At 42.2% G+C, this 14,214-nt stretch overlaps 3 protein-coding genes across 3 annotated transcripts in view; all 3 read right to left on the bottom strand.

Annotated features, from left to right (window-relative positions):
• LOC141913142 (transmembrane protein 117-like) overlaps positions 1 to 8,773 on the bottom strand; it is a 70,507-nt gene extending 61,734 nt beyond the window's left edge. Inside the window, exons 1-3 of the mRNA XM_074804601.1 lie at positions 8,623 to 8,773; positions 6,907 to 7,193; positions 5,854 to 6,391 (exon numbers count right to left, since the gene is read on the bottom strand). Coding sequence (XP_074660702.1) covers positions 5,854 to 6,391; positions 6,907 to 7,193; positions 8,623 to 8,671 — 874 coding nt within the window. The 5' untranslated portion in view covers positions 8,672 to 8,773. The remainder of the gene's footprint in view (positions 1 to 5,853; positions 6,392 to 6,906; positions 7,194 to 8,622) is intronic.
• Positions 8,774 to 9,547: 774 nt separating this feature from the next.
• LOC141913263 (calmodulin) lies at positions 9,548 to 11,892 on the bottom strand. The gene is made up of 4 exons (XM_074804739.1): positions 11,705 to 11,892; positions 11,105 to 11,279; positions 10,183 to 10,425; positions 9,548 to 9,712 (listed from the first exon to the last, which is right to left on the bottom strand). The coding sequence occupies exons 1-4, from the start codon at positions 11,705 to 11,707 to the stop codon at positions 9,681 to 9,683; spliced, it is 453 nt and encodes a 150-aa protein (XP_074660840.1). The 5' UTR covers positions 11,708 to 11,892; the 3' UTR covers positions 9,548 to 9,680.
• A 1,158-nt stretch (positions 11,893 to 13,050) lies between these two features.
• LOC141912922 (FMRFamide peptide receptor frpr-18-like) lies at positions 13,051 to 14,139 on the bottom strand. The gene has a single exon (XM_074804352.1). The coding sequence runs from the start codon at positions 14,137 to 14,139 to the stop codon at positions 13,051 to 13,053; it is 1,089 nt and encodes a 362-aa protein (XP_074660453.1).
• Positions 14,140 to 14,214: the final 75 nt, after the last annotated feature.

The raw sequence follows: 14,214 nt of genomic DNA, 5'->3' as shown, positions 1-14,214 counted from the left end.
TAACATTTTTGGACTGTGTTTTCGTTATTGTTGTCGGATTCTCTCTACATAAGTGTCACAACACAGCTCCATTGTATTGTTTTTTTATCAATCGTGATAATGGTTGTTCAAATTGATATTTTCTCCTGATGATCAAGACTGCGAATAGTCCGGAAATAGCTTCAACTGTTTACGATTGTACGGTAAATAAAACGAAGCCAGAAACGAATGAAATTTGATGAAATTCGTCTGGCGATTTTTTGTTTTCATATATCAATTCTTCACATGTTCATCGTCGTGTTATCACTGATTCTACCATTGATTCATACTCCGCGAAACGCCGCATCAGAAGAAAAAACTCGTAAACTATCGTCAATAAATAATTCATTCTAATACTTGCCGGAAATGCGTTTTCTTTTTGAAGCGAGTGACTACGGATACAGATACCGGCGCGCAGTATCTACCGCCCGCCGATTAACTCGATCAAATACCGCATAAAAAACAAAACTAACGCCCATAAAAATATACAATTCATTTTCGTGTAATTGCCGGTGGGCAAATACAAGAAAATTCGAAAAAATGGATCATTTCGCAAGAGCGGCATCTACAGCGATTCACAAACAAAATGACCAGCAATACTTAGCCAGCGTTAGCGTTTCACTTAGCCAAGCTCCCCATAAATTCATCCCCCCCCCCCCACGAAGATTTGTCTACGAGACATCAGTAGGGCCTGATGCTTTCGAGCTGACGAGAAGGTTTCATAAAATGCTACGTACATGTTTCTGAATGCTCTGACAAATCTTGAACTCCTCATTAGCACTGCTTGTGCTAACGAGAAATCTAAGACGGCTATTTTACTGTCCGCGCCATTAGTTGACTGCGGGTAAATTTCGAAAATCGTGATTACCGTAATCACGATTTTTCGAAATAAGTTCAACTCAACGCACGCCGTAAGTTCAAAGCAAATGCCTTCAGATTTGAAACGCCAAACATGTACGCGCCACGCGTGAACAAAAACAAAATGTAGTATCCACTCACCGGGGAAATGTAACAAATGGAAATATGGCGGTCGTCGCTGCGACGTAGATTTCGAAGCACCATATCCAAGCAAACGATACGAAATATAATCAGGGGCGGATCCTAACTATATTCCACCACCGTATTCTAGGATATAGTCAGGAAAAAATATACTTTCCAGAAGAACCTAATCTGATGTCCAGAATGCCTCTAGCAAGGCTGCCAACCATTAAAAAGAGCTACCATTAAAAACCCCATGTTTCGCTACTGGCAGGTGCGGTGGTACTGTAAAGGGACACTCAATCAAAAAAAGACAAACGTAAATAAACAACTAAATAAATAACAGGGTCAAGCCCTATTTTAAGATAAAAAAACAAATGAAATTTTTTTTCATCGAAATGTGAAAGCAAGTGTTAAAATTAATCAGTAATCAAGGGGGTAAGACTCCAGTAACATTTTTCATATTTCTGTTCAAGTTAATCAGTTATCAAAAGGGTAAGACCCACAGTAACACCTTTCATATTTCTGATCAAGTTAATCAGTTATCAAAAGGGTAAGACCCTCAGTAACACCTTTCATATTTCTGTTCAAATTAATCAGTAATCAAGGGGTAAGATCCACAGTAACATCTTTCATATTTCTGTTAATCAGCAATCTACAGTAATCAGTAATCAAATCAGTATTTCTCATTATGAAATAGTAACAGACGTAGGCTTGTGACTGATAACAGAAATCACTGAAATAAAAAATATAAATGCCGAGCTAACATCAATAAGCGAGCGAAAGATGAACAGTTCTTGGATAGAAGTGTACGTATTATGTATATTTCGAGCAGCGTCTCCGGTACCCAGGTACACTTCTATTCATGAACTTTTCATCTTCGGCCGAATTTGCTATGGGATTTCTCTCACACAGCGCGTCGGGCTTTTCTTTTAATAACATCCAATAGGTTAATATATCTAATAGACGATAGACCGTTACGAAATAAACGAATCCGGATACGACATCTCACACCTCGACACCCACGAGACACCGCGGCGAGGAGGCCAGAAAAAAAAGCGGCATCCGCGTATCAAAGCGCGGTCGCGAATTACTATTCAATTCTCTCGAGGCGAAAAAGGAAACAAGAACCGACCTCATCATTCCATCAAAAGACCCGTAAAAGAAAAAAAGCACTCGACGAAGGTCGTACGGGGATTTTTTCGACCGTTCCATAAAGATAATCAGTTTAGAAATCGCGCACGCGCGGCGCCGAGCGCCAAGGTCGACGCGACGAACCGTACACAGCGCGACGTATGCGTAGAAAACAAAAAGAGCGTTACACGAGGAGTGTGAACCGAGTCAAGAATCGGCGTTAACACTATCGAGCAATCTACGCGCGATAATCATTCCGATATTATAACCTAATCGACGGATTATTATCGCTACAACGCGAATGACGACTGCATCTTAAATGATGATATCACAGTTTAGAGATGCGGCGATATCGAATATGAAATCGACGAGCCTACGGAGTAGCGTTAGATCCGCGATCTGACCTCGATCGAACATACATTCTATTAAATCCGTACATCTATAGAATATACACACTTCAGATTTTCACTCAATAAACGATCGCCTACTTTTGAGCGGCAAGTGACGCCGAACGTATTTCATAAATATCGGAAACCACGTCTACACGAGCTCGCGAGTTATAGCGTCTACACTTAACGCATTCGATAGTAAGAACCCACATCAGTAGGCCTAGTTCAAGTTCTAGGGCGATCGCGAGCACGAGCACGCCGGTTTCGATGCGGAGTGTACCCGTCTTTTTTTCAAGAACTGTTTCTAAAACCCGGGTTTCGCGTGTATACTCCGCATAGAGTAGACACTTGACACGGGTATAAGAAACAAGAGTAGATGTCGCTGAAGACGCAATTTTGAGACAAAAGATGAAAGATGCGGTTGTCTTTCCGGTATAAAGAACCATTCACAACAACTACTACGGAGGCTACTATCGAGCGAATTAGTATCTCTCGGTCATACGTTCAACGAGATAGTCTACGAAGAAATTAGACCTAAATTGGCCCGCGCAGTGCCCCGGTGAAGAGACAGTGTCGGATAAAGGGTAGCTCCTGAGACAAAGCAACACAAGCCACGATTTTGCCCGGGTCAAACTGGCTCAGTCATGACCGGAATCATCAAATTTGAACCGCGCTTGATAAGATTTCATACTCAATCGCTCCTTTGTTACTAAAATATTATCTAAAACGATGCTTTGGTGAGGTGAGGTTTGTCACTACAAGAACCAGTAAGCATTCACACACCATACTTTGACCCATGCAAAAATTTGGTGCGGGCCTGGCCTGGTGCGGGCCATTTCCAGATGGGCCAAATTTGTCCCGTGCATCAAACTGGCAGACCCTTGGCACCACAGTGAACACCCGATCCTAATCCGACACAGGCTAAGTTAAGCCCCGGATCAAAAACACTTGTGCGATAACAAATTATTGCACGACGAGTCGAGATCGTTAAAATGTCACCGAAAACAGACTAAAACCAACGCAGCTCAAAAAATCCACGTTATCTCCTTAATTAGATAAACAACGCACGTTTAACGACTCCGAACGACGCCGAAGCCGGTGGGTTTCAACTCGTCTCGTTTACTTTGAGTATGATTAATTATTAGAGGAGACGATTCTCATTATCATCAAAGTCCATTAGATTTCAGAGAGAGGTTTCGGGAGAATGTCAATAAAGCGAAGAGATCCATCATGACATACCTCGCGCGCGTGCGCGCAGAGACATACGTGGTAGCCTCACTATTACTATGTACACTAGCTTTCATAGTTACTAATTAGCGTCTTATCAATGTGCTCGTGTATTAATAAACAGATGAATGATAAATGACGATGTGTACGCAATAAAACACTTCACCGCAGATAGAGATCAATTAGTTTTTTTGCGTTCGCTTCGACGACATTTTTTGAGAAATTCATCAGTTGTGCTAGTTGCTCGTGATTAGTACAAGTCGTCATTCATGTTTGGACGTAAAACAACCCCCGCCCCCTCCCTTCCAGCAATAAAACATTTCCATAGAACAGTTTTTTGCGTTCACTTAGTTCACTTAGATGACACAGTTGCTTATGATTAGTACAAGTCGTAATTCATGATTTACACAATACCCCCTCCTCCTTCCACATTAAAACGATTCAATAGAGAGAGGGAGGAGAGGGAGAGGGAGGGAGAGAGGGAGGAGAGGGAGAGGGAGAGAGGGGGAGAGAGAGAGATCAATGAGTTTTTTTGCCTTCGCTTCGAACACATTTGAACACTTTCTTGAGACATTCATCAGTTGTGCTAGTTGCTCGTGATTGGTACAGTACGAGTTGCGTAATTCGGATCGGTTTTATTCAGATTTTCACTTGTTTTGGACTAAAATTTCAGTCCCCTCTAAGGTTATTTCTATTCGAATGAGAGCCACATAATTCAGATTTCGTTTAATTCGGACATAATTTTCCAGTTCCAGGTGATCCGAAACAAGCGAGTTCTAAACTGTACAAATCATCATTTACGTGTCGCCAGCCCCGGATCATTTACAGCCATATATTTACTACACATCTGAACCATTTACAAGCCTCTTTCATTGTCCTTGTCAAATATTTTTGAATATAAAGGAATTCCTACTGTATGTCCCTTTTGTAGGCCTATCTACATTGAGGGTTTGCGAGTGGAAATTAATAATTTTTCCAATTCAAGTAACCGCATATCATACAGAAAGGGGTTACTAACTGATAAATCAACGACAATCTTTTCCGAAATCGATATGCTAGCAGCCATCATCAGTTTTCGAGTGATGACGTTACATTGCATTGACGACGAATGCAAATGTTTGTGAAACTGATAGTCAACTCTCGGTTATCTGGCACTGTTGAGACCGATGTCTCCGGTAGATAATGGAGGCTGCTGGATAACAGAACATCATTTAATTTAGTCAATCAACTTAACTTTTGTAATCGGGGATTCAAAATTTTGAAGGAGAACTGAGGGTTATCACTGAGCGGAAAATCAACAGTTGAGTGTTAACACGAGTTCTCATAGTCAAATCTATCCATATTACACAGTCCACTAGCTGGATTCTAGGTACATCAATAACTCTGCCATCTAATGACAAATCATCTAACTACGCAACTACTAGCGGAGGCAGTCGCATCTTCACAATGCACATCTGGTGACTCATGAGAATTGGGTAAATAGGCGAGTTTTTCCAATACAGATTTTGGGAAAAATTTGATTTGAGCAGTACCGACTGTTAGTCTCATGAAGAACAGAAACAGTAACGAAGAGTTTTGTTTTTCCGCACAGCTTAATCGAATAGTCCCGGGGAGTAAGTCGGAGTAGCAGAGAAAGCATTAAGCGTGTAAAGCCGAGCTCAGGTCGATTCACGACCTGATCAGATCGTCGTCAGAACAGCTGTGGTACACGTGCGACCGCTGATCGCCGATTCGTTTGTGTCAATGATCTTAAGAGCACTCTCAGGTCGTCTACAACTCGATCATCGCCGAGTCTCATGGTTCGTCGAATCGCCATTTTAAACGCTAAAAGTCATGTGATGCAATACTCATTGTTGATTGGCTACAACGGTTAAGATCAGTTGTAGGAAATATAACTTGTTCTATCGTTACGATTCGGCTTACTATCAGTCTACGATCAATCCATCGCGGTCGTTAGTAAACTCATGTCGAAATGGTTCCCGATTAAAATATTGCAGACTTGACTGCTTACGATCCGACGATCTGATTGGATCTCAAGTCGACCTGAGCTAGGCTATAGAATACAGCAGGGGTTGGGGAATGAACGATAATTGAATGATAAACTTACTAAATAACAGCTTATGTACCACTTGCTTGCCGAACAACAGTCCGCATACGATCGCCAGCAACCACATGAAAACCTTCAACACGCTCCAAGCGTTCGCCGGGTACCGCGAACAAACGAACGCGAACATATTACCGATCACCGGAATGCTGCATTCCTTCTCACTGTGCGCGATCGGATCCTCGGCGTAGATGAGAAAGTTGCAGAACGTCACGAGGTACGCGACGGTCAGCCGTAGATACGGATGCTGGAAATAGTAGCGAACGTCTTTCTCCATGAACAGCGAATATTGACTGAGTTGATCGAGGTCGGTTTCGTCGACGTCCGAACGGAAACTGCGGAAACTCTCCTGGCGCGACGCGGCGGCGCCACCGCGTACGCTACCGACGCGCCCCAACGCCTCGTCGCGTAGTTCCTGCTCGCGGCGCGGTAACGGATGCAGGATGGATGGAGTCGGAGGAGGAGGGACGCCGCCGGAGGGTGTTGCTGGTTTAACGCTCGCGACGAAAGTCGGTGACGGCTGATAGTGCGAATCTCCATCCTGCAACGAAGTCATCAAACATCAAAACGTACACAAACGGAAATAAATTCCAGACATAGCTTATCAATCATTCATGCTTAAGAGTGAATTCTGAAACGTCATTTTACGATTTAATATCTTCATTAGTAGCGGTTTCAGTTTATTTCAAATCGATTTGACCCATTCAATCCAATAATACGGTGCCGCCCCCATTCGCCGCTACTCATAGTTGCACTAGAGCGACAGTTATAATATAGTCAGCCTTTGCTCAAAATTGACGAACGTCAGAGTAAAATCTGAATTCAAATTCAAATTCAAATCAGCATAAACACAAAAACATTACTTGCAAACCGATACATTTATCATAGTGGCAATGAGGGCAGAATTAAAACTATGAGATAACTCATAGTGACAATGATGGCTGAACTAGAAATGCGTAGTCAGCAGCAAACATTTTAAATAAAACCTTCTGAAACTCCCTGGATGAAAGTCCAGTATGGCAGCAATTATTGGAACATCTAGGATTTCTTACGTACCTCGGAACAGCAACACGCGCACTTTATAACACCATCATCATGGAGCCAGTCGGGAGAAATATCGAACGGCTTTCCGGCAAAACAATCTCCTGCCGGCGAATTCGAGGCATACCCGTTTCTCTGCTTCTTGTCTACCCCGACTGCCTGGCTTCCATCTGTCCGAGCGGGATTTCCTCCGTGGCTGCTTCTAGAGGCACTGTCAGCAGTAGCAGTAGCAGCAGCAGCAGCGGCGGCGGTCGAGTTGGTTTTCTTATTGCCCTTTTGACTCGCGATGCTATCGATCCCTCCTGCAATGATACCATATTTTTTAGGCAATTGAATAGTAAATGAAGTACGCTGAAATAGGAGTATCGAGCGCAAGTCATAACCTGCAAATAATATTGTGTACGTCTTCTGAATTCGTTTAAATCTTAGTGCGCAGGTATTCTCGTTCTAGAATTTTATCATACATGTATCGTAATTGCTTGAATCATCTGGATACAACCATCTGGGGCGAATCCGGCCTAACGCTACTACCTCTGGAGCGGTACTCATGAATGTAGATGCGCCATTATATTTCGCAAGTTCTGGTAGAAGTAATTAAAAATGGTCAATTTGAATATAATCAAAAACGGATAAACTTATTTTTCATGACTAATTTTTCTGTAACAGATTAAAATTTCAGATTTTCACACAGAATGATTGATGCCAGGAATTGACAGATCGCATCTCAGAGCCCTAAAAATTCAAAATGTTCTATGATATAGGCCCCTTCCACAGCTGAACAGCTTGGTGGTCAAGTCTAGTACAGGTGACAATTAGTTTGTTTGTAAAATGACTAAAAGATTTGTTTAAAGAATATCAGAAATATTTTGAAGGGTGGTAGGAACTTCTTCAGTCTTCGGATTGAAAAACTGTCAAGTTCACTGAAGTCGCTACTATTTTTGAGTCATAATTTGTATTTCCAATTCAATATATACTACGCTAAGCGGTCAACATAAAAGATCAGGCCGCCTATAGTGACTTGAAGCCAATTTCACTCTAGTAATTAAGGTATAATAGGGTGTTGTTATTGATAAGAGCATTTACTGGTCACCACACTTGACTGGTCACCACTCCAGACAGGTCACTACACATGACTGCATCCGACTGGTCACTACGAGACTATTAGTTTCATATAAGGCAAACATTCAACACTACATTTTAAGTCAACGGTTAGTAATTTCTATATTGATAAAACTGCTCATTATAGCAGGTGTCCTATCCACGTGGGCATACATAGGCTAATTAGTCTCATTTCTTCTAGAACCAACAACCAACACGATCCACATATAAAGGCTTGACAATTTTCAAAGTACCGTAGGCCTGCTGTTCTTTTTGGATTAGGCCTATACAAGTACTTAGGTTACCCGCATAAGTAACTCAAGGCCCTGTAGCCTAAATCAAAGCCAAATCATTAAAAACTAGTCTGTCCCGGGCAGTGCAAATCTCTTGTCCAAGAACTGCCAGGATGAGATAGACGATGCAGCGTACCCACCATCATCTTAAGTTTCAACAAGTCCAAAACTCCCACCATTTTTAGGGGCCCTTAGATTACACATACGAACTATTACAGTTGCACCAATTTTTCAAAGTGAAAGTGGGATCTTTCCGTCGGGCCATATTCCAAAAAACGGGCCGATCTCTCATCGGCACTTTTTTAGAAATTAGACTAAGCTATAAGTCTAATGTATTTACTGTTTGTTTTATTCTGTTGTACGACAATTCCATTTGTTTGTAGCGGCATGACGTCCTACTCTCACATGCTTGCTTTGGCGCTAACGCTTCAAAGTTGAGCCGAAAAACTGAAGAAACTAGATCGAAATGTCATTTCGTGATTTAGGGAAACAAATTCAATTCAACGAGTCCTGCACCGCGATTTACTGGACGTCGTCCCTAATTGCCGGAATTGGATTTATATACACCCGGTCCGCGTAATCGGCGGTTTTATGACCATTAAAAGTCCAATAGCATCCACGTACCCGGCCAAACCGAAAAGATCAAATAAATAAATAATTCCAATAAGTTAAAATATATTCAAGACCGAATTTTCGTTTTCTAAAATCCATCATCAGACAATAAGAATAAGTCAAACATCGGAGATTTAGGATACACGTTCCAGTAATTCAAGAAACTCCTCAGAATTGAATCGAACGGAATCGCCGAGTACTGGTAAACTAGTCGAAACAGCTCCTGCCCAGTAGATTTTTAACTGAAACTCTCTGTGGAATCTCCAGCATTCCCGATTATATACCGGAAAACGATGATTAAATTGAGGGCTGTAATTAATTGCGTCTTTCACGGTGCAGGCAGGTCCTTTCAGAGGACAGTTCCTTCAAAGGAATGCATCTAAAATCCGTCTTAGAATTACTTGTCAAGTTACTCGTAGTTTTTTCAGGCAGCATTATCAATTCTCTAACGTATTTCCGAAGTATGTTAAAAAAAACGACTGTACTACAACAGATATTCTCAGTCTCCCATCGCGAAAATAAAATGTTAACGATTTATTCTATGGTCGAACTGGCAATCATTCAATCTTCATTCAAACAGAAACGAAAAATCGTAAAAGTAACAACGGATAACAACTCATTTCGCGTAAATATATTTATTTACAAATGTACACACAAGCGATCAGCCTTTTTCCCATCAAGGATTCATCCGTTGAGCCACATGAAGCCCGATCCAGAATCTAGTTAAACGCCAATTGCCGAGATCGAATTCGCTTGACATCGTGAAATATTGCACACTGGATCACTCTAGTTCTTTTTCGTCATCATAAGCACGAATTCTGAAAAGATAGAATAACACAGTGATCAACTAAAGATCATCTTACGATATGAATGATAGCGACGAAGACCAGATTATTTATGATTCAGCGATGGAGCGAGGGAGTGTCGGTGTCCGGGGTCTGGAAACCCTCCATAAAATTCAAAGTCCCTTTAAAATTCCATCCTCAAAAATTACGGTCCGAATTTCTGAAGAAATATCAAAATCAAGGTGGAAAAATATCAAAATCTTGTGGCATTCTAGAAGATCGTTAAACTCATTGCGAATGTACGCAACGAAATCTTGGTATGGCCCTACATATCTTGGGTCAGTTGCTCTAAAGTCAGTTATGAGTCAACCGATGCATATGCCAAAGTGACAATTGTATTTTCATTGTTACTTTGTCGACCAGTTAACTCAAAACAACCCTTGAGCAACCGGCTCACATACACCCCATTTCTTCGACCCTGCATCCAATCCTGCAGATTTTACCGTTATAATCAACTTGGCCGTCGCCATCGACGTCCGCCTCGCGGATCATCTCATCGACCTCTTCGTCGGTCAGTTTTTCTCCTAGATTCGTCATGACGTGCCTCAGCTCGGCGGCGCTGATGAAACCGTTGCCGTCCTTGTCGAACACGCGGAAAGCCTCTTGCAACTCCTCCTCCGAGTCGGTCTCCTTCATTTTACGGGCCATCATCGTCAAAAACTCGGGGAAGTCGATAGTACCGTTACCTGAAAAACAACAAAACATGAGAACAACGTCTTATCATTTTAGCGTCTTATATATTATTCTTTTGCATTAAGTTCTCGATTATGAAAATACGCTACCCGGTAATTGTTTCGAGACTTCGGCAAATAATAAACAGTCAAAGTCCGTTATAAAGCCACTGTTCGGATCAGAGGGAAACATGGCGTTATAACAACGAAATTGGCAGCGTTATAAACAACGGTATTTTCGTTGAAATGGATTGGGTAAATTTGTTCTCTGAAAAATGTTGGCGTCATAAACGAGTAATTGCATTATAACGGACTTTGACCGTATTCATGAAAGAAACCACATTATTGACGATGGACAATAAAACATGTTAGACTTGACATTTTCATGATAATGCTCCTTATGTACCCATCTTCAGAAATTTATACGAAATAAATGTCGATATACAGTGCAACCTCAGTGGACAAGAAAATATGTTATCACTGATAGTTCGTAATGTTTCGGTATGAAATTATGGAAATTGTCTTATTTGGGACGAAATTCTGACATCCCGAAATTCTGATATGAATGTATTTAAATAACCCATAAATCGGTATAAGTCTGAATTGGTTTTGGCAAATAGCGCTGATTAACAAGTTCCTAAAACATCCACAGAACTTTGCATGAACCCGATTCCGATACTGAATGAAAACCTACCGTCGGCATCAACTTCGTTGATCATATCTTGTAGCTCGGCCTCGGTCGGGTTCTGCCCCAGGGACCTCATGACCGTTCCCAATTCTTTAGTTGTGATCGTGCCGTCACCGTCCTTGTCAAATAGCGAGAACGCTTCTTTGAATTCGGCGATATTTTCTTCGGTTAACTGGTCGGTCTGTACGAACGGGAACAATGAAACATGAATGATGATCAAAGTCAAGTGAAAAAGATGATCCAAGAAATTAGGAAGATGTGAAAAGGCAAATTACATTTTACTGAATACTAACTACCCAACACAGACAATCCACACTAAAATCAGACCTTTTTGTAGTAACTTTTAGTAAACTGACCTCGCCGTCGGTGGCCTACCGATATTCGAATCGACGGTTAATACCATAGGGACTTGTAGTTGAAGTTTGGGGTGAATAGTAGCTTCGATCATCTAATATCCCAGCAACTATATATATATATATATACAGTTGCTGGGATATCGGGTGATCTATTCACCCCCAAACTTCAACTACAAGCCCCTTCGGTTTACGAATTTTCAAGTTCGGAATTAACGTGAATATTTGATGCATCGAATTAAATAAAACTCACCATTTTGTTTGTATATAGATTTATAGACGACGACGAAACTACTCTAGTGTCACACAGGGTGGACTGTACTAACTCATAGAGCCATAGGTTACGCAGAAAGCCGCGCGTATTCTAATCCGTTCCGTCAAAGCGAGGCTCAGGTGGTGCAGGATTAGGCGTCGTTTCCATAGAATTCTATATGGAACCACCTGTGAACGCGCGCGTGTTGACTACCGCGATACTCGCTATGAACTTTGCCGCCATAGACGAGTAATCGCGTAATTAAATAGGCTGAACAGAAATTCCAAAAAAATAACACGCATAACAACTATATAAGGTTATTATGGTTGAATCACACGCATTCGTGCCAGTTTTCCTCGAGCTAAAAAAAGAAAGAAACCGGAAGCGATAGGAAATGAAAGGATTTTGTTTGTATCGGGTCTGATAAACATTTTTTTCGGACTAATCCAAGTTCCCAAGACCCACCTCTCACTTTACGAGTCCACTCTGCTGCATTAAGTTAATCCATGCAAAGGGGCTCGTATTCGAAGTTTAGTATTGGGTATTGGGTATTGGGGTATTGGATGATCTAACTTATAATTGACCCCTAAACTTCAAATACAAGCCCCTGTGAATGAATGGAAATGAAACATTTTCGATGGAGCGGATGATGATACCTAATCCCATTAGATGTGTACACACGACTATGAAAGATCTTGAAATAAAAAACCGAACGTCTCCCTACGATGGTCTCAAACGTTGCAACTTTTGATTAATTTTTGATTGGTTAATTTCCGCCTTTAATCATTCCAATATTTACGCACTGTGGCTTTATCTTTTCTCCACGTCTGGAATGAACATGCAATATTCTTAACTCTGGCAATATGATATCACACCCGAAACCGACGAAAATGAATAAATTGTTTCTGCGTATAAACTTATCGAATTGAATATACGAATGAATATTATGTACTTATGTTAGGTGAACAAAATTACCGACGAGATGGACGCGTTAACGGCGACGATTTTCATTTCATCGAAGGTGTCCGAAACACTGTTGGCAATTTTCGTTTACCGTTTAGGGTTAAAAATCCGAAATAAAACCGACGGACCGGTACAATATCTATTGTATGTAATAGTTTACTAATGTGTGCTGATCTTTTGAACTGTATTGTTTCATATAGATTTTCGAAACCACCAGACCATATTTTGCCAATCATTTAGAAATCGTAGCAATTTCGTTTTTATTTAAAAATTCCTACTAAAAGATCAGTCTAAGACCGCCTTGGTTAATCGAACACCCAAAGACCAGCCCACGCTCATTTGCGTTCTAAATTTAGTCCGAGGATTTAAGACGACCACTTAGGTCACGACTGAACCACCAGGCCCAGCCGGTTACGTATCATGGCTCGGCTGAACAACTGCAAAACCTCGGCGTGAAACTTCGAATTGGTCGTAAAATAAATGAAGAAATTCAACGAACTGTCGAGCACGACCAGAAATAAACCGACTCTTCTCAGATAGGCTAATTTCATTTGAATCGAACGAGGGTACCCGAATTGTAGACATAACTTCACGATTCTGTCTATAGAGGGCGTCGCTTCGCAAATGACGAACACGACCACTATGCCGACGACCATTTTCGTGATTTGGCGATGCCCCGACGCGGTCGAGTCCGTTCCGCTGTTCATCATCGTTCGTCGAAACCGGGCGCTTTTGATGAGACAAACGATCAAAGCGAAATTGATGACGATCAGCAACACGAGCGGCAACGTCACGTTGCAGACGATGTAGAACACGTGATCGATGATATAGAACAGCGCGTTCGACAGCGAACTGGTGCGTTTCGTCCTTACCTGGCGTTCACCGGTGCACGCGTTGAACGTAACGAAAAAACTGTACTTCTGAACGAAAGTGTAGTTCAGGGATTGGAGCAACAGAACGGCGCCGACGATACCGACCAGACTTTGAACGGCGCGTCTACGAGTCGACCAAACGTGCGCTTTCAAAGGCGCTAACGTGATCAGCAGGCGATCGAGGGAGATGAGCACGAGACACCAGTTACGAGGCTGCAGCAAAGAGTTGTAAATGGGGTCGACGCTTTTGGCCAGGTACAAATTGAAACCCCAGCCCGCGTAGCGAAAACCGTGCGCGCTAACGCCCCGATTACCGTATGAATAACGCGCCACGAAGTAGACGAACGCCGACACCAAAACGCCGATGTCGAGAACGGCTAGGGTTTTCAGCATGAACACGGCGGCCGGGGCTAGTTTCTGTCTGCCCAGTATGACGATGTTGACGACGTTAAGTAGAACGCCGACGACGGCCACCGGAGCGATGGCGCAAACGTTAACGTAGAAATGAAACACGTTCAGGTGGTGCACTTGTAGACATCGCGAACGGGCCGCGTCGCTCATGTTCAGTCGGTCAAATATCAGTTCGAATTTATTGCCCATTTTCCAGCATCGGGAGCCGGGAGCGGATTTAGAAATCGCGTGCGCAGTACCGCATATCGCGAAGCACCGCTGCTG

This window comes from Tubulanus polymorphus, chromosome 11, assembly GCF_964204645.1.
Source record: "Tubulanus polymorphus chromosome 11, tnTubPoly1.2, whole genome shotgun sequence".
Classification (NCBI taxonomy): domain Eukaryota; kingdom Metazoa; phylum Nemertea; class Palaeonemertea; order Tubulaniformes; family Tubulanidae; genus Tubulanus; species Tubulanus polymorphus.
Note: the sequence above shows the minus strand (reverse complement) of the source record. Positions and strands in the feature narration are given on the sequence as shown.